Raw genomic sequence first — 20004 nt, forward strand, 5'->3', positions numbered from 1 at the left:
ACTCGAGGTGCTGTTCCCATGCCTGGGATGCCTGACCCCGGACAAGCACGGTTCCGCACACTCTCCAGCCTCGCTCCCCACTCTCACAAGCCTTCTCTCTAGAGAGGTGTTCTCTATGACACTAGGAGCCTCAGGAAGGCAGGGGCCTGGTCTGGGTGATGCACAGACTCAGCCCCCAACACCCTGCACAGTGGCCGGCACACAAAAAGCACCCAATAAACATCTGATGAAAAAAATAATGTTGCTTCATCATTAGTGGTCCCATTTCTTCAACAGTAAAACAGGGATAACAAAAGTGCCTGCCCTGTGGTGTTATGAGAATGACATTCAAGTTATTCTATACGGTTTTAGCTAAGTAAATTCATGAAGAGTCTACTCCAAATCAAGAAACTCAGCTACTTAATGCTGAATTACATGGACAGAAACAGAGGGAAAAAAAAAGACCTCTTTGGCACCTACCAAGCTTGCACTGCCCTTGCTGGAAACTCACGCTTGAAATACCTACGAACTAAGGATCAAAGGTCACAAGCCACTAAGATCTCCAACTATCCTTTGATTCTAGACAAAGGAGTCAGACCCACCCAGACAGCCGTGCACCTACCTGCTTGATAATGTTCTGTCCTGTGACGTTCTGAATGACGGCAGTCGCGGGGGTGCTTGGAGCAGAGCCCCCAGGAGAACTGGTGGCCGGCTTGCTCGCAGGGTTGACTGTGGCAGGGAGACTTGTCACCGTGAGCCCCGCCGGCCCCGGTCGCTGCACAGTGGCCGCCGCAGTCTGAGCTTTGACTGGAACGGTGGCCATTACTGTCTAGTTCAGGGCAGGAGGGCAAGAGCTTAATTAGACACTAAGCCGCAGACCAGCACGTGGAGTGGTCTCCACCTGTCACCACCCAGGAAGCGTTCCTGTAAGAGGGCTTCTAATCTAACAATGCCGAGGGCGCACTACCCTCTAAAATGAACAGTGCGGAGTTCTTACCCTTAGGCAGAACATCTTAACTTTCAGGAATACTTTCTCATTTAACATCTCACTTCACCCCTACACACTGAGGGCAAACGTTATACCCCTTTTACAGCAGAGGGACCTGAGGCAGGAGACCCCTGTCTAAAGCACAGCAGTTAGTGGCCTGGCTAAGCCCAGAGGCACAAGGGAAGGAGCCTGGGACCTAGAATCACAGGCCTGGATTTACATCCCACCTCTGTCTACCAGGGTCCTGATGTCACAATCCTGCGTAAATCACTAAACTTCCCAAAGTTCTGATTCCCGACACGTATTCAATAAAACAAAACTGATAACTTGCTTACCAGGCTTTGAACGTTAAATGAGCTGTTGTGATAAACATCATCGTCAGCAGCAGTAACCTGGGTCCTGGGTCCTGACCCAGACTGCCTGGCAGACTCATCACCCCGGCCCCTGGGCCCCGTCCCTCCTTACCTGGGGCCCGCCTTTGGCCTGCACAGCCGTGGCCGGCACGCGAATCTGTGGTCCTGCTGTCATCTGTGGCAGCGTCGGTGCCGGCCCCGCTGACTGAGTCGCAGCAGGAAGGCTGGGCTGGGCCACCACCCGCACTTGGGGGAGTCCAGCCGAGCCGGAGTGGCTCACGACACGGGCAGCAGCCTGAGAACTCGGTGGAGTCTGGCTGGACGCCGGGGAGAGCATGGTTCCCAACTGCGGCATCGTTGGCGAAGACACGAGAAGAACACTGTAAAGAACACACAGGGAAACAACACAGACAACTTAGGACACAGATTCAAAAGAACCCTGGAAGGAGAAAGCTGGAGAGGAAATGGAAGTGCTCACCCCGAAGTGGATTTCACGGGTTCCGAGACAGTCGTGGGGCCACTTTTGTTCACTGACGGCACAGGCGGCGGGGATATGGGCGTGGCGGGCAGAGCAGGAGTGGTGGGGGTCACAGGCGTGACTGGGGTGGGGGGCATGCTGGAGTCGCTGAGGCTCAGCTGGCTCTGCTCAGAAGGGCCAGCGCCGAGGACCTTCACCGAACCCTCCTTGCTGCTGGACTTCTGCACAAGGACGGGGAGCGCACGGACGCGGGCGTGAGCAAGGCCCACGGGGATGCCACAGCCCCTCTGCCGCCATCCCGTGAGGTCACTTACCACCTTGGATGGGGGCTTGGGTTTTTGCTGAAGGGCTTTCCTGGCTTTAGCTGCAGCTGCTTGGGCCTGGTGGATCCGCTCTGTGGACAAGAGTGGGAAGCTTCAGCAACAGCTTACCCTCAGCACAGTGTGGAGGGTGGTCCTACCAAGAGCCAGGGCGCTAAACCGCCTCTACAGCTCTGTCCTGCCCGCATGCCAATGAGAAGGAGTGGAGCTGGGGCAGGAGGGCAGAGGCAGCCCTCAGCTGGCTGGGCACACACCGAACTCTTCCTCGCTCCGGTCCCGATGCAGGTAGATCCACAACTTCCGTCCGATGTCGTACTTCACACAAGGGTCCTTCTCGTAATGCAGACGATCCAGGGCACCACTCACCACTGTATTCACCTGAGACCCAGGACAAAGAGGAGGAAGGACCACGCAGGCTCAGACTCGGGGAAAATCCCTGGGTGAGAGGCACAGCCAACACACACATCCCACCTCCCAATGGCTAACCCCATCACTCGGCAAAACAAGAAACTACGAGTCCTGAGAGATGGAGGTGCTGTGCCCCGAAGATGGTGAGCTGAGAGAAGGAGAGCCTCGCCAATGGCAAGGTCGAGGGGCAGCACTGCTCTCCTTTCTCAAGACGGCCTCCTTTCCTCTCCATCAGTTTTTTTTTTTTTTTTTGGCTGCGCCGCACGGCTTGCAGGATCTTAGGTCCCCGATCAGGGACTGAACCTGGACCCTCAGCAGTGAAAGTGCCGGGTCCTAACCACTGGACCACCAGGGAATTCCCCATCAGTTTTTTTAAATTTTATTTTTACGTTATTCTATCTTGTATCTCCTTGTAAGCTCCCTTAAATCCATCCTGGAACAAAACACGAGCAGCCCTTCCCCTCCTACCTGAGTGCTGGTGACGTCTGGAGCCAGGAACTGGGAGTCCTTGAGCAGCTCGCAGATCTCCGCCCGCGTGCCCTCCCCGTTGGGCAGCCGGGCCGCCGCGTCGCGAACTGACACCAGAAACAGCAAAGTCCGAGCGTCAGCAGGGCTCCCCGGGAGAGCTGTCCCCCAACTGCTGACCAGCAGCAGGTGGACATGGCCCTCTGCAGGCAGCTTCTTCCACACCCTTCACACTTTCAGCCAAGGCTGAAGACCCAGGATCCCTGAGAGTTCAGTGCGTCCAGGAACTCAGGCAGAAAAAAGTTACAACTGTAACTGAAATTCAGCATTTCCCTCCATTGTGAACCAAGGCTGGCATAACCTTTGTTGGCATATGTTGCCAACCATATGATGGCAGTGCCATGATGCTGTAATGGAAATCAGACGTTTTCTTATCACAGCACAGCTGCTGCGGACAACCCAAAATATTATTTCCACTCATCACTAGCTGGGAACTAGAGGAGTCAGAAGACCTGCCACTAGATCTTGTCATTTTTTTTTTTTTTTTTGCAGTACGCGGGCCTCTCACTGTTGTGGCCTCTCCCGTTGCGGAGCACAGGCTCCAGACGCGCAGGCTCAGCGGCCATGGCTCACGGGCCCAGCCGCTCCGCGGCATGTGGGATCTTCCCGGACCGGGGCACGAACCTGCATCCCCTGCATCGGCAGGCGGACTCTCAACCACTGCGCCACCAGGGAAGCCCGAAAACATACATTTCTGCTCCATAAATCTGTTTTAATATTCTGATAACAATTTCAATATGACTGGTTTCTTTTTTAACTCTGTGCATCTTATTTTAGGCATTTAAAAACTTAATTCTGAGAAGGGGTCCAGAGTTTACCAGACTGCCAGCAATCTGTGGCACAAAAAAGGTTAAAAACCTCACCTTTGTAGGAATCCTAGCCTGGAGGAAGCAAATTCCGACACCTAAGCTAACTGTTTAGCAGCCTGTGAACAGTTCCTGAAGGAAGGTAAACATGAGCCCAGACCCCAGGGAGGAAACACGGATTCTGTGTAGATCTCTGGGGCAGAATCCCTCCTTCCGCGTCCCAAACTGCAAAGCTTCCTGAAGCTACGCTGACCCTCCAGCCTTTGCAATGGGGGCGGGGCGGGGGGGGGGAAGCAGACGGAGGCACGCACCCAGGGACAGGATAGTGACGTAGGCGGGACGGTCGGAGCGCAGCAGGGAGTGTTCCCGCGCCTTGTTGAGCGACGTCTCCTTGTCGAACACGCCCTTCACGGGCCCCACCACGGACTCGAAGCCATGCATGCGGAAGGTGAATGCCTTGTGGGGCTGGCTGTACCGGTAACGCTCCTGCCAAAAGAAGGGACGAGGCTCCTGAGTCAGTCACGGGGGCTCTCTCTAGCCACCCCGTGCAGGAGGGGGTCGGCCCGGAGACATTAAAGCAAAAAGCAAACAGGCTATTCCACTAGGAACACTGAGCCGACCACAGCGGGAGAAGGATTGTCCCCAAACGCCAGTCACTAGCGAACAGATCAGGAGGTAAATGTGTTGTCTTGTATCTGAAGAAAAACCACCTGACCATTTTTCGTTCCCTTCCTCACACCAGCTCTGCCCCCAAAAGCAATCCTAACCCACGGAATAGCAAGGTTAAGGGTGTGAGTTGCTTCCAAGATTTGGACTCAAGGACAGTCAGGCTCAGAGCTTCTCACCTCATGGCCTCACAGATACAGAGATTTACACCGGGTTCCAGCTTTTTCTTACCTGCTCCTGAAAAACTCGCTTCTCCTCTCCCGTGCTGGGCCGCACCACATAGTCAGTTCTTCTGGAACACAAAGACCTTTGGGTCCATCACCCCTTCTCCAGCACCCCAAACCACTGGGTCCATCATCCCCTCTCCAGCACCCAGAACCACATCCTTTGCAACACGAGTGCTCTATTTGTTCATTAGTGCTCTTATCTTGCAAAGGTCAGAAGTCCACTTTCCAAATCCTGCCAAGTAGCTCCTGTTGGTAATTGCAAAATTACTTGATTCTTAGAAGTCCAGAAAGGTACTGGGTAGGTGGGAAAGAAACTGACGTCGTGTTTTACCTACTGTTTTCAGTACTGTTGCTAAGTAAGCCTAATCTAAAAGTAACAAAGAATTCAGCTTTAGAGGAACAAAGGACTTCAAATTTGTACGATGGCAAGGGTGGTTTTTCTGCTTCCTAGGCAAAAGTACCAAGTAAGTGAGATCAGGGAATTCCCTGGCGGTTCAGTGGTTAGGACTCCGCATTTTCAATGTCGGGGCCCGGGTTTGATCCCTGGTTGGCGAACTAGGCTCCCATAAGCCACGCAGTGCAGCCAAAAACAAAAAGAAAAGAAAAAAGAAATTGAGTTTTATTATGTAAGGCAATGGTTCTGCCACTTTCAGGTTGGTCCTGAGTGCTGGTGTTCAGGAATCTAACTAAAGAGCTATACAACAGCATCAAAGCAATAAAACTCTTAGAATACGTTTAACCAAGGAGGTGGAAGATCTCTACACTGAAAACTACAAGACTTTGATTAAAGAAACTGAAGAAGACACAAGTAAAAAGATACTCTATGTTCAAGGATTGGAAGAATACTGTTAAAATGCCCATATCACCCAAAGTTATCTATAGATTAATGAAATCCCTATGAAAATTCCAATGACTTTTTTCACAGAAATAGAAGAAAACAATCCTAAAATTTGTATGGAACCACAAAAGACCCCGAACAGCCAAAGCAAACCTGGGAAAGAACAAAGCTGGAAACATCACACTTGCTGATTTCAAACTATGTTACAAAGTCACAGTAATCAAAATAGTATGGTACTCATATAAAAATAGAAACATAAACCAGTGAGTGGGACAGAACTGAGAGCCAAGAAATAAACCACTGCATATATGGTCAACTAATACTTGGCAAATGGAGCCAAGAATACTCAATGAGGAAAGAACAGCCTCTTCAATAAACAATGCTGGGAAAGCTGGACAACCACAAGCAAAAGAATGAAACTGGGCCCCTACCTTAAACCATTCACAAAAATTAACTTGAAATGGATTACACTTCAACGTAACACCTGAAACTAAACCTCCTAGAAGAAAATATCGGGAAGAAGCTCCTGCACAATGATCTTGGCAATGATTTTTTGGAGATGACACCAAAAGCACAAGCAACAAAAGCAAAAATAAACAAGTAGGACTACCTCAAAGAAAAGCTTCTGTACAGGGGCCTTCTCTGGTGACACAGTGGCTAAGAATTCACCTGCCAATGCAGGGGACATGGATTCAAGCCCTGGTCCAGGAAGATCCCACATGCCTCGGGGCAGCTAAGCCCATGCGTCACAACTACTGAGCCTGCGCTCTAGAGCCCGCAAGCCACCACACTGAGCCTGTGTGCCACAACTACTGAAGCCCGTGGGCCTAGAGCCCGTGCTCCACAACAAGAGAAGCCACCGCAACGAGAAGCCTGTGCACCGCAACAAAGAGTAGCCCCCACTCGCCGCAACTAGAGAAAGCCTGTGCACAACAATGAAGACCCAACGCAGCCAAAAATTAAATAAATTTATTTTTTAAAAAAAGCTTCTATGCAAAGAAAACCATCAACAAAATGAAAAGGCAACCTACAGAATAGCAGAAAATATTTGCAAAACATACATGTGAGAGGTTAATATCCAAAATATTTAAGGAACTCCTACAACTCAAAAGCAAACTACCCAAATAATCCAATTAAAAAACGGGCAAAGGACCTGAACAGACATTTTTCTAAAGATACACAAATGACCAACAGGTACACGAAAAGGTGCTCAACATCACTAATCATCAAGGAAATACAAATCAAAACCACAATGAAATATCACTTCACATCCACTGGAGTACCTATTACCAGAAAGACAAGAAATAACAAGTGTTGGCGAGGATGCAGAGAAAAGGAAACCCTTGTGCACTATGGTGGGAATGCAAACTGGTGTAGCCGTTAGGGAAAGTAGTATGGACGTTCCTCAGAAAACTGAAAACAGAACTACCACATGATCCAGCAATCTTACCTCTGGGAATATTTCCAAAGGAAATGAAACCACTATGTCAAAGAGATATCTGTACCCCCATATTCACTACATTATTTACAATAGCCAAGACATGGAAACAACTGTGAGAGATAAGTGTCCACCAATGGATGAATGGATAAACAAAATGTGTGTGTGTACACACACACACACACACACACACACACACACACACACAGCGGAATGTTATTCAGTCATTAAAAAATGTAGGAAATTCTGCCATTTGCAACAACATGGATGGATCTAGAGGGTATTATGCTTAGTGAAATAAGTCAGTGAAAGACAAACACTGTATGATCTCACTTACACATGGAACCTAAAAGAAGCGTAACTCACAGAAACAGAGCCTAGAATGGCAGTTACCAGGGGATGGGGGAAATGGGGAGACACTGGTTAAAGTTATAGAAAGTTCTACGGATCTAACAAATAGCATGGTGACTACAGTCAACAATACTGCATCATATACTTGAATGTTGCTAAGAAAGATCTTAAATGTTTTCACTACAAAAAAAGAACTGGTAATTATGTAAGGTGACGGATGGGTTAACTACCCTTACTGTGGTAATCACTTCACTATATATATGTACATATATGTGTGTGTGTATATATATATATAAATAAATTCAATACACCGTATACCTTAAACTTACACCATGCTTTGTCAATTATATCTCTACAAAGCTGGGGAGAAAGAAAAGGGACCATGACAGACTGGAAACAGTCACATGAGAGATACAAAGGCTCAGGACGAGGTCGAGACCTAAATCCCAGCCTGGGTCCTGTCACTTACCCTCACACCTCCCTTTCTTTGTAGGTAAAATGAGGAAGATGGGCTGGATAGCCCATTCTCCAGCGGGAACTGAAGGGGGGACCGGGGAAAAGCATGCACCTACAGGTGGATCCCACCTCCTCAGAGACTCATGGGGAAAACAGTTCCACTGCTGGGAGCGTGCTGCCTCTTAGCGAGGCTGAGGCAGATAAGGACCAGTGGATCCCGGCATCTCAAGCCCACTCTGGCTCTAACATACAAGGATGTGTCAGCACAACCAGGGCAGTACTGAGATGATGCTTTCTTGGGGCACCATCCTCTGTTAGGGTACTATACTCACACCCGAGGAACAGGCGTTGTGGCATCTGAGCTGTCTTCATTTTCTTGCTGGAGAAAAGGAAAGCAGTAACAGGTAAATGGACTGAAGGATTTTGGCTAACTCAGGGTTCTGGAAGCCCAGCACGAGAAAGCTGGTAGTTCTCAACAACCATACCTTACAGAAGGCCTGGTCTTTAGTTTCCAGCCACAGCTGGAAGAGTGCAGCTAACTCCTTTTCATTATCTTGGGACTGGCCTATTAGAACAAAAAGGCAAAAAATAGTAATATGATCTAAGGATATGACCTAAGGATGCCACTTCCTCCTTACTTGCTGTATCTACATCTGGACCTACAGCGATGGTCCTGTACACAGAATACCCCTCTGCCTGGACATCCACAGGCAGAATGAAACTGGACCCCTGTCTGACACCACTCACAGAAATTACCTTGAAATTAACTGGAAGGGATTAAACACTCACCTTGCTGGATTAACTTGAAGGGTCCGGATGGACATCCCTATGGACAGTCCAGCCAGCACCCTAACTCCTCAGTCACGTGACCTCAGGGCCTCCTCCCCCGACTCCAGCCTCTCATTCCCACTATCACAACTGGACCTTGTCATTCCCCCAAACGGGACTCTTCAAAATGCCTAATCCAGTTTCTCAACCCTGGCTACGCCTAAGAATCACCTGGAAACTTTTAAAAATGCCAAGGCTTGGGCCCCACTCAACCAATCAATCAGAACCCCTGTGGGTAAGGCCCAGGTACCAGCGTTTTTAAAAAGCTTCCCAACTGGCGGCAGCACACGGCCAGGACTGGGAACCTTCAACTAACCCCGCATCCTGCTCTCTGGCCGCAGCTGCCTCCCCTCCCCTCCCCTCCCCGCTGTCTACCCTCGCCCACCAAAACGTTACCTGGACTCCACCGCACTGCTGGTCCAGACATCCCACTTTCCGGCCCCCTCAGCCCCTCCCTTCACACTTCCCCCACTCGGCGAGGGCCCACGCCCGTCACTTCAACGACAAGCCGAGCAACACAGCAATACCTAACACCTGTCCCTTCCATCTCTGCATCACTTCCGTCGAGCAAAGCTCACGTCCTAAACCAGCCATACTCTCCACTCGGGCAGCTGCCGGCTGCCAGAGACAAGGCCCAGAGACAGGCAGAGAACACCTCTATCAATGAGCGGACAGCCACCGTCACTGGCCCTCAATCTGCCCGCGAGCCCCGCACTAGCCGGCCTCCCTGCCCGCTGGACAGCAACTGCCCCCCCTTCTCCACCACCCTTCCCGCGCACAGCAGGCCTCCCACCTCCCACAGGAAGGCCACAGACCCATCCCCTCAACTCCCCACGGCGCGACCCAGCAGCCACGGCTCCTCCTCCACCCGGACAGATGTGCTGCCTCCTGCCACCTGAGGCCGGCCCCTGCCCCCAGGAATTCACCCTATGACAGGTGTCCCCTCCTCTCCTGTCCCTCTCCACCGACACTTAAGTCCTCTCCTGGCCACGAGCCCCGCTTCCTCTGCTCCCCTCCGCCACCAAACCTCTAGAAAGCGCTGTCCACACTCACTGTCCCTTTAACCAGGGGGACTGGGAAACGTTTTCCTGCCTGCAGGAAAGGGGGCCTGATCGGTAGCACGTGCAGACCTCTGCGGTGTACGTGAAGGTCAGCAAACCACTTCTGGAAACACAGTTTTGTGGTCATTTGTTTACACCCTGTCTCTGGCTGCTGTGCACAGGGCAGAGTTGAGTAGCCACAGCAGAAAGCATCTGCCCCACAGGCCTGAGACACTTATTACCTGGTCCTATTAGGGCAGCCTCCCCCGGCCGATCCTCCGCCACCAGCCGGACAGGCGGGAAGAGCTGCAGCCAGCCTCACGAGCGGCCTCAGCTCACCTCTGCCCGCAACCGGCATCACCCCACTAAGGAATCACTCCTCCAAGGGAGCCATCATTTCTTTCATGTCCACAAATCCAGTCTTGACCTTCCTGAACCTTAGGAACAATGAAGGTTAATGACCACTCCCCACCTCCTGACTCTCGGACCTCACAGCTTCCGCCTGACTCTGCGGTCACTGCCTCTCCCGTGTCCCCACTCAGCCTCCGCCACCTCGGAGCTTATCAAGGCTTAGCCCCAGGCCCTCTTTCCTCCTCATTCTCCCCATGCCTTTGACTTCACTTACTGCACATGTGCCCACAGCTTTCTACCCTGACTGTGGGTCTGGACTCTAAACCCACTGCCTACTTAACATGTCCATTTCAACACCCCAAAGGCAGCTCAAGGCAGCATGTGCACAACTACACTCACGCGCCTCACCCTCACCCAGGCCTGGACGTCCTCCCCAGCTGCCTACGTCGATGGCGGACCCCCATCCGCCAGGTACAAATCTAGCAGAAGTGACACCTGACTGCCCTCTTCCTTCACTCGCCACACCCAACCCACAACCACATCCTCCGGCTTTTACCACCTAAAGCTCCCAAATTCATGCATCCTCTCTACCCAGGTGCAACATCCTCTATGAGCAGGCCTGTGTGATCTCCGCGGGAACCATCCCTGAGTCACTGACCCACACGGCTCCCCCCATGGGGAGCCGCCTCCCTCCGCCTGCCTGGCTCATCCCTAGTCGTTGTTAAGACCGCTGCTCAAATGACCTTCCCCAGGAAGGCCCTCCCGGACTCCACACGCATGCCACACCCATGCCTCCTTACAAACGCCCACCCCTACCGGCACTTTTCCCTTACAGAATGGCTAAGTTTGTCATTTCATTCGAATGAGTATTTGTTCCCCAAACAAATTCCACGAGGGGAGCACGCTGTCTACCTCACAAACCACTACCTCACCCCCGGCACCTAACAGTGCCTGACACCTAGAAGGTTAATCCATGTTGCAAGCAATGAACGCATCCACTACTTCCACAACCTTCTCTCCATGTTTCTCTTCATAGACCACTGGACAGAGTGGAGAAAGGTTTGTCCATTTCCACAGGAAATCAACACTGAATCTTCCTCTCATAACCAAGTTATTTCAGGTACACGTTACTACAACTTACACAGTAAGTGGAACTTCACAAATTTATAAGAAAAAGAACCTGTTCTTTAGAAGTAGCTTACTGAGGGCTGCCCAACACGTTATCCTCAATAGCAAAACCCATTTTAGGAAAGAAAAACAATCATATTACTAGAAATTAACCTAAAACCACAGATATGGTTGACATAAATGAAGGTGCTATTGTAAAACATCCCAGAGATTTTAATTCAGCCAGCCCCAGAGTGCAGCGGAACTGAAGGGCAAATGCCACCGCAGCCAACTCCAACGGGGGTGAACTCAGACCCTGAGAATTTCTAGAAGGACTCTTTTATTTGAGCAAAATAAGGTTTAATATTGCCTTTTTCAACATTCTCCTGGCACACACTGACTGGAAGGCACAAGAAGCTCGGGGAGAAAACAAGAGAAAGAGAACCTACTATGACAGGTAGGTGACGTGCATTACTCACCAAGCAACTTCCACTGCTGGGTTTTCTCTTTGAAGCCAACAAATGGAGAGAAGCTGGAAGGTACAGCTGCAAGAAATGGATCCCATGAACAAGCCACACAGGTCAGAGAGATTACTAAACTCAGAATAACTGCCACCCCTGAGCTCCGAGATAACTTCTGTATGTTAATGGTGTATCAGGACAGCAGAGACCTCCAAGGCATGGCATCGCATCATGCAAAGCCACAACGGATGTAGCCAGTAAAGCTGCAGTCTACTACGAGAATTAGACAAAGCGGGGTAAATACCGGGCCCTACAGAACAAAGTACCTTACCACGGCTTTCTCCAGCAAGATACTGCAGGGCTGGTAACACCAACTCTGCCCAGTTGGGGGCCGCAGAGAACCAGCTATTGAGGGAGCTGGCTGGAGATGACTGCCAGTCCAAAACTCGCTCCTCTAGCTGAGGGAGAGTAAAGGCAGAACCCGGTTAGATTTCTATTCCACGCCAGCGATTCCAAGGCTGTGCCAGAACAAACTGGCTATGTCTGTCCAGTCTGCTCAGGTCACAAAGCAAGGCAGCTGTGGAGCTTCGCGGGGAACCCAGAGCTGAAGATTTCTACAATCTGAAACTGCTACACACGTGGCTTTTCCAAAATTCTTACCATAGGAAGGCTAGCCTGCCCCTCCAGCAACAAGATCTCCAAGAGAAGAGAGAAGAAGCTGGAAGATATTTCATTGATTCCAAGGCAAGGCTTGAGGTCTTCGAGAGGCCTAATGAGGGAAGAAAAATATAAGAACCACCGAAAAGGGCTTCCCTGGTGGCCTAGTGGTTTAAGAATCCGCCTGCCAATGCAGGGGACACGGGTTCAAGCCCTGGTCCTGGAAGATCCCACATGCCGTGGAGCAACTAAGCCCGTGCGCCACAGCTACTGAGCCTGCGCTCTAGAGCCCGCGAGCCATAACTACTGAGCCCGTGCGCCACAACTACTGAAGCCTGTGCACTTAGAGCCCGTGCTGCACAACAAGAGAAGCCACTGCAATGAGAAGCCCGCGCACTGCAAGGAAGAGTAGCCCCTGGTCGCCGCAACTAGAGAAAGCCCACGCGCAGCAACAAAGACCTAATGCAGTCAAAAATAAATAAATTAAAAAAAAAAAAGAACCACTGAAACAACCAAGAACACATGCCTAGGTTGCTTTAGGTCCTCCACGCTTCCCAGCCGTCATAAAAAAGCTCAGTGAAAGCCCACACCATACACGTTCCCCAGCAGGGCCCCTGGGACCTAGGGCTCTCAAGAAGCACCAGCTCTGGGGACAGCCCTGAGCCATGACCCCCGCTGCTCACTTACTCCTCCTTGATAGCGGGTATGGCCAGTGGAGACGGTGCCTGTGAGAGGGGTGGGAGACCTTCAGTACCGCTTAGGGGTTCCGCCAGATCCTCTGCCTCTGATTTGATCAGTTTTATTTTCTTCTTCTTCCTTTCCTCTTTTTCCTTAACCTTTTTTTTAAGGACAGCCAAGTCATACAGTGCTGGGGGAAAAAAGTAACTCAAGTCATAGAACTGCATTTTCTACATCAGGAAATGAGGAGTCTTATCTGTATATTATTTTCCCAAGGCCCACCAGCAAAAGAAAGAAAAGTCTCAGTAATAAGACATATAGTTTCGTTTGATTTTTTTTTTTAAAACAAACTAATGAGTGCTTTAAAGAGTCAATGATCCATTGTACTGATTTTATATTCACTCTCCACCTACAAATCCATAAGAGGCAATAACGACATAAAGGCTATCAGCAAGAAGGATGCTGTGGTTTCCTTTCCTTTTGCAATACGTAGAGAGGCCTGTGTAATCTAACACCACAGTCAATGGCCACCTACAGAGGACGTCACTTACCTGCTAGAGAGCCCTTCCTGCCGGCATTTACTCGAGTCATGATGTCATTGAGAGTCAGGTCCCCCGTCAAAAGGTCTGGGTGATCCTAGACGTGATATTCAGAGATTTGTTATGGAGGTCCAAAAGAGGAGCTAAAACTGCTGATTTTCCCAATTTACAGATAAAACTAGATGTTACGTGTACTTGAGGAAATTGTGTTGAATTTAAAACGTACAGAGGTAAAAACTATTGCTCTTCATAATGGGGCAGGGGAGAACTGAGTTCCAATCCTTCATGTGTGGCATTTAGTTTATAAAGCTCTTTTGCGTTCCTTATCTTATATGCTCTTCAAACAGTCTTGCTAAGTGGTATTTTACAAAGACTGAAAACGGGATTCAGAGAAGTTAAGGGATTTGCCCGACATCATAGTAAGTGGAAAAGAGAGAGACAGAACTCGGTTCTAACCCCAACATAAGACTCATCCCATCTCACCACTCTGCCTTGATGAACTGACTTTCCTTCCTCCACCATGATCTCTGGCTCAGTGTTACCTCCATTTGGTGGAGCGAAGGAACAGAAACGTAAAACCTGGGAAAAGCACAGGCTCTGACGCTTGGCTCTGCCACTTACTGGCCGTTGGGCGTCAGACAAGCTCCCTGGCCTCTCCAAGCCCTGCTAAACGGACGAAAGGATTCACACAGCAGTGTCGTCCTAAAGACTGGATCAGACACGGCGGTAAGCGTGCCTTACAAAGTCAAAGCATCTGTCTTCTCCACACATCTTCAGTGTTACTGGGCCTCCCATGCTGCTCCTGTCCCCTAACAAGGATAAGGAAAGGGGACTAATAACGTAGTGACTCCCTGTATCATCCCAGGATAGCTGATCCGGGGAATCAGACTGAAAACCTACTGACCACCCCTCCGATCTTACTGGTTGGTGTTTCCGCTTCTCATGGTGCTTCTTCAGCATTATCTTCAGGTCACTGTCCCCCAGTTCTATTTTATCTGAGAGAAAAGGAACCAAACCACATGGACGGTCATTCACTTCCACAATGCTCAAATTCACATCTTTCTGGTCACTGGTAATGTTTGAAAGTAAGATATTTTCTGAGCTTCCCTCCTGACCTGTGTACTTCAAGGACCAACAATCTTGAAACAGTCACAGGCTCAACTCTGCAGCTTTTCTGTACACTCGTCAATAACGACCTCGGTACTCAGCTGCTCCTAAAACACCTAGAAGTTTCTGAACATTCTTCTTTGACTCCTATCCCAACTAAAAATAGTCTCTAATTTCACAGACATGCCAAGAAACTGCTGTGCCTCTGGTTACCCCTTTGCTATTATTGAATTATCCCTTAGTATTATTTTGGGGGTTTTTTTTGGTTGTTGTTTTTGTTTGTTTGGGGGCTGTGCTGGGCAGCATGTGGGATCTTAGTTCCCCAACCAGGGACCGAACCCGAGACCCTGCAGTGGAAGCGTGGAGTCTTAACCACTGGACCGCCAGGGAAATCCTGATACTGTTATTTTAAGATTCTGCTTTCTTGAGGCCAAAATGCCAGCTGGTCAGCTCCTAAGAGAAACTTTCAAAACAAAGGACAGAAGGCCAGCTGGCCTACCTACCTGCGGAGAAGTGGAGCTACACGAAAGCTTCCCCAGGTCTCCTCATTCTAAGGAACACCGCTCTGCTTTCCTGGCAGGCAGAACCCAGTCTCCCACCCCGAGGTAGTCCTCAGATCCACGCCGAGCCCCACTCACCTGCAGTCTTCATGTCCGTGGTGGAGAGCGTGGGCACCACCCTGAGGGGCACTGCAGGGCTAGGAGAGCGCGCTGGAGAGCTCGGGAGCCACGAGCTGAGATCTGCAAAAGAAAAGTTTTCTTGTAAATCCAACCTGCCTGTGGACTCCAGCAGGGGAGACAGGGTAAGTGGCTCTCTGGGCTCAAGAAGGCTAAGCCAACAAGAGGGAGGCCAGGCTCCACCAATGCTTCCTGACCCTTCCCCAGACGGACTGCAGACTTGAGTCAGCGCAACGGCTCTTCCGGGAGGAGAGACTTCAACAGTGGCGGGTCACACTGCAGAGGTCACAGTCACTATTACTCTCCTGCGGGGACAGTGGTTCTCTCGAGCAGCCGACTGGACCAGAGCACCTGCCGGGAGGGCCCCGCGTGTGCCTGAGCGTCAAGGGTGGCGAGGTGTGCAGTCACAGCCACCCAACGGCTCTGAGCGTCACCACGCGCCCAGAAAAACCACAGGGATGGCTTCCTCACGGGGAAATGGCTACCACGGCCTCCAACCAGAGAAGCAGCTGCAGGTGCAGACCGATGAGATACAGATGGTGCGGGGCACGGAGGACACATACCCTCCTCGTCCGATGACAGGGCCGAGTCCCCACACTCCTCCTTCACTTCCCGCAGGACCTTCAGGTAGCGCTGCTGGGTGCGCCACTCCCGCTCCTCGGGGGTGCGGGATGGTGAGGGGCGCTTCTGCCGGGAGGGGAGGGTGGGACCGCTTCGCCGGGCCATCTCCAGGAGATCCTGGGAGAGATCGGATGGGATGGGGGCACGGCCTCAGCCACAGCTTGTCCTGACACGCTCCCCGAGTCTACGCTTTCTTCTCTTCTTTGTTAGCAAGCTCAGTTCCCTCCTTCCAAATAAAAGGGGCCTGTGCTGATTGTGATGGAAAATCCCCAATCTGAGTGCTGTGCTGCTCCATCGAGAATGAACACTTACACCAGACCCCGAAGTATCTCCAAACCGAAGCTTAAAGAACCAATAAGAGCCAGAACTACTCTGCCCCAAGGCATCCCAAGGCTGGTCCAGACCCAGAGCCGCTGAGCCTGGCACCCATCAGGCACCCGAACGTGAACCTGAGTGCAAGCTGCTTCTCCTGCACGACCCACCATGGATCTGAAAGCTGCCTCTTTTTCTGGGTAAATACAGAAGCTACAATATTTCATCAATTTTAAGATGTATCCTTCTTTTGTTCCTGTTCTAACGTATCTGAAATCAGGATGCATCTTAAAACGTATCATGAGAAGGAAGGATGCACTTGGTCGTGTCGGGGCTTGATGGGCAGCTTCCTTCCTCAGTGGTATCTTTTGTTCTTGCCCCTGATCCGCCCCTTTGGGTCACCAGGAGTGAGTCCCACGCAGCTCCCAGGGGCACTTACGCTCCGCGAGGCCAGGATCTGCTTCAGCAGCCGGTGGAAGTACTGCTGCTGGGAGCTGAGGTAGCGTTTGTACTGCGACCGGAAGCACAGCTGCCTATACTTGACCACCTCGGGGTTGAAGTGTCCGTCTGCAAAGAACAGGCACAGCCATGCATATCTGTCAGCCACCCATCAGCGAGGGCTGGAGAGGCGGCCAGCTTTGCACTGATGGGAGGATAGTGGGGAAAGGGGAGCCTACGGTCCAAGGGGAGAGACAGAAAGCGTGTAAGCCAGTACTCGACTCTCTGACGTGCTGCCAGGAAACCAACCTAAAACAACCAAAGAGAGCGAAGAGTGACATCAGGAAAAGAGCCCCTAAGGAAGGCGACATGAAATGAGGCCCGATCACAGCAACTGTGGGAAGACGCTAACAACTGATAAACACAGGTAAGTTTTACGGATGTGCATCATACGTATTGGTTATCAACTTTTCTATATGTTTAAAAAATTTATTGGAAGGAAAATTAAGCAAGTAGGAATTTTTAAAATAAAAATAGGGAAAAGGCAGAAGGAACAGCATGTGCTAAGGCAGGCCCTGAAGCAAGGAAGAATGTGCCCACTCCAACCCCTGAAGAAATGTTGGTGTGAGGAAAGCAGAGGGACTTAGCTGAGGAGGGGCCGAGATGACCTGTGAAACTGGGCAGACGTCACACCACACAGAAACCACAGCACAGTCTGGACCTTATCCTGAGTGTAGTGGAAATCAGCTGAAGGGTTTAAAGCAGGAGAATAACACGGCCGAGAGCAAAAGAGGAAGAAGAAAACCACTGCAGTGATTGAGGAGAGGGACGACAGTGGCCCGGTCGGACCTCTCCCTCCATACCCAGGGTAGAGCCAAGGGGCCAGGAGGCCCAGGGCCCTTCCTTGTGGGTCCCACGTATCTCGGCCTCATCCTCCACCAGGCTCCCTTTTGCTCACTCCGCCGCAGCCCACGCTGTTTGCTGAAGTACCGTACTTTTCGCAAAGCCTTTGTCCTTCAAGTCCCCTCTGCCTTTTCACAAAGGCTTTGTCCTTCAAGTCCCCTCTGCCTGCAAGGCTTCCTACTAACACCCAGTACTTCACGGCTTGCTCGTCGCACCTTCATTGAGTCTCTGTCCAATGCACCTCCACAGAGAAGCCCTGCCCAACTACCACCTCTGAACCAGATCCTTCCTGTCACTTCCAGTCCCATTACCCTTCCTCACTCTTTATAGTGCGTGATACCAACAAACACTTGCTTGTCTATTACCTTGTTTTCCCCTAGTAGAATGTAAGGTCATGACTGTATCTCCAGAACCTTGAAGAATGGCTGGCACATATTAGCTGATGAGTGAGCAGTGGTTATGTGAACGGCAGTAGAAAGACTTCAGATATATTTCGAGGGAGAAAGATTAGACCTGCTGTTCGTTTGGATGCTGGGGCAGGAAGGCGAGCATGGTACCTAGATCACTGGACACGAGCAACTCATACCGTTGTGGGAGCCGCGATGACAGAGGTCCGTTTTGGAATATTAGATTTGAGCAGGCTGCTACAAAGTGAACTAAGGGGAAAGATGGAAAAGCTAACCTCAGAAGGCTAAAATGAGGCATTGAAGTAAGTACACGGCGTTTCTTTTTTTTTTTTTTTTAATTCCAACCACTTTAATGATATTCCGAGGTAACGAATAACAGCAAACACTTAGAACAGGACCTGACATGGAACTGTCACCATATAAGGAGGGCCGTGCATATATTAACTCACTTCATCTTCACAACCACCCCACCAAGAAGGTACTACTGCATCCTCATTTTACTGAAGAGCCCGAAGCATGGAGAAACTAAATACCTTGCGCAAGGTTACACAGCTAATAAAAGGGGAAATCGGGTCTGAACCCAGGCAGTCCAGCTCCAGAGCCGCTCCTAGCCACCGCATTACGCTGCCTGTTGCAGAGAAATAAGGAATTTGACCTTCAAGAAAAGAGGCAAGAGTTCAATGCTACTGATGCTGATATATAGAAATTGGATGAAAATTCTACTTCTTTGCCTCTGTACTTCTCCAAAGTTACCTTCCTTCAGTCTTTAGTTTCCCTCACCAAGATAGCCAAATGCTCTATTAAAATAACATTTTGAGGGCTTCCCTGGTGGCGCAGTGGTTGAGGTCCGCCTGCCGATGCAGGGGACACGGGTTCGTGCCCCAGTCCGGGGGGATCCCACGTGCCGCAGAGCGGCTGGGCCCGTGGGCCATGGACGCTGGGCCTGACCGTCCGGAGCCTATGCTCTGCAGTGGGAGAGGCCACAGCGGTGAGAGGCCCGCGTTAACGCAAAAAAAAAAAAAAAAAAATTCAAGGGACTTCCTGGTGGCGCAGTGGTTAAGAATCCGCCTGCCAGTGCAGGGGACATGGGTTCAAGCCCTGATCCGGGAAGATCCCACATGCCACGGAGCAGCTAAGCCTGTGCACCACGCTACTGAGCCTGCGCACTAGAGCCCGTGAGCCACAACTACTGAGCCCTCGTGCCACAACTACTGAAGCCCACGTGCCTAGAGCCCATGCTCTGCCACAAGACAAGCCACCACAATGAGAAGCCCATGCACTGCAACGAAGAGTAGCCCCTGCTCGCTGCAACTAGAGAAAGTCCATGTGCAGCAATGAAGACCCAATGCAGCCAAAAATAAATAAATTAAATAAATAAATTTATTTTAAAAAATAAATAACATTTTGAGTACATCAACTTAAAGAAAATATATTATTAAAATTAAACTGCTTTTACTATTCTTTTTGTTTGTTTGTTTTTGTTTTTGTTTTTGTTTTGCGGTACGCGGGCCTCTCACTGTTGTGGCCTCTCCCGTTGCGGAGCACAGGCTCCGGACGCGCAGGCTCAGCGGCCATGGCTCACGGGCCCAGCCGCTCCGCGGCATGTGGGATCTTCCCGGACCGGGGCACGAACCTGTGTCCCCTGCATCGGCAGGCGGACTCTCAACCACTGCGCCACCAGGGAAGCCCGCTTTTACTATTCTTAATGTGGGTACTGGAAATTTTTTTTTTTTTTTTCTCTAAGGTACACGGGCCTCTCACTGCTGTGGCCTCTCCCACTGCGGAGCACAGGCTCCGGACGCGCAGGCTCAGCAGCCATGGCTCACGGGCCCAGCCGCTCCGCAGCATGTGGGATCCTCCCCGACCGGGCACGAACCCGCATCCCCTGCTTCGGCAGGTGGACTCTCAACCACTGCGCCACCAGGGAAGCCCCGGTACTGGAAATTTTTTAATTGAACGTGTGGCTCACGTAACATTTCTATTGGCGGCGCTGGGCCAGAGAGCAGCGGCAAGAGAGACTGCAGCACCAGGAGAAGTCGGTAAAC

General features: G+C 50.8%; 1 protein-coding gene across 5 annotated transcripts in view; it reads right to left on the reverse strand.

Annotated features, from left to right (window-relative positions):
• NFRKB (nuclear factor related to kappaB binding protein) overlaps window positions 1-20004 on the reverse strand; it is a 36686-nt gene that overhangs the window by 7449 nt on the left and 9233 nt on the right. For 4 of the 5 annotated variants that reach the window (XM_067751567.1, XM_067751568.1, XM_067751570.1 and 1 more), the window contains 19 exons: window positions 16651-16778; window positions 15842-16016; window positions 15240-15341; window positions 14416-14489; window positions 13507-13591; window positions 12965-13145; window positions 12281-12389; window positions 11952-12078; window positions 11639-11704; window positions 8319-8398; window positions 8166-8212; window positions 4755-4815; window positions 4169-4343; window positions 2995-3101; window positions 2373-2496; window positions 2113-2192; window positions 1799-2019; window positions 1433-1700; window positions 602-808 (listed from right to left, as the gene is read on the reverse strand). In XM_067751567.1, coding sequence (XP_067607668.1) covers window positions 602-808; window positions 1433-1700; window positions 1799-2019; window positions 2113-2192; window positions 2373-2496; window positions 2995-3101; window positions 4169-4343; window positions 4755-4815; window positions 8166-8212; window positions 8319-8398; window positions 11639-11704; window positions 11952-12078; window positions 12281-12389; window positions 12965-13145; window positions 13507-13591; window positions 14416-14489; window positions 15240-15341; window positions 15842-16016; window positions 16651-16778 — 2417 coding nt within the window. The remainder of the gene's footprint in view (window positions 1-601; window positions 809-1432; window positions 1701-1798; window positions 2020-2112; window positions 2193-2372; window positions 2497-2994; window positions 3102-4168; window positions 4344-4754; window positions 4816-8165; window positions 8213-8318; window positions 8399-11638; window positions 11705-11951; window positions 12079-12280; window positions 12390-12964; window positions 13146-13506; window positions 13592-14415; window positions 14490-15239; window positions 15342-15841; window positions 16017-16650; window positions 16779-20004) is intronic. The other variant, XM_067751571.1, reaches the window with a different exon arrangement.

Source organism: Pseudorca crassidens, chromosome 9, assembly GCF_039906515.1.
Source record: "Pseudorca crassidens isolate mPseCra1 chromosome 9, mPseCra1.hap1, whole genome shotgun sequence".
In the NCBI taxonomy this organism is placed as follows: domain Eukaryota; kingdom Metazoa; phylum Chordata; class Mammalia; order Artiodactyla; family Delphinidae; genus Pseudorca; species Pseudorca crassidens.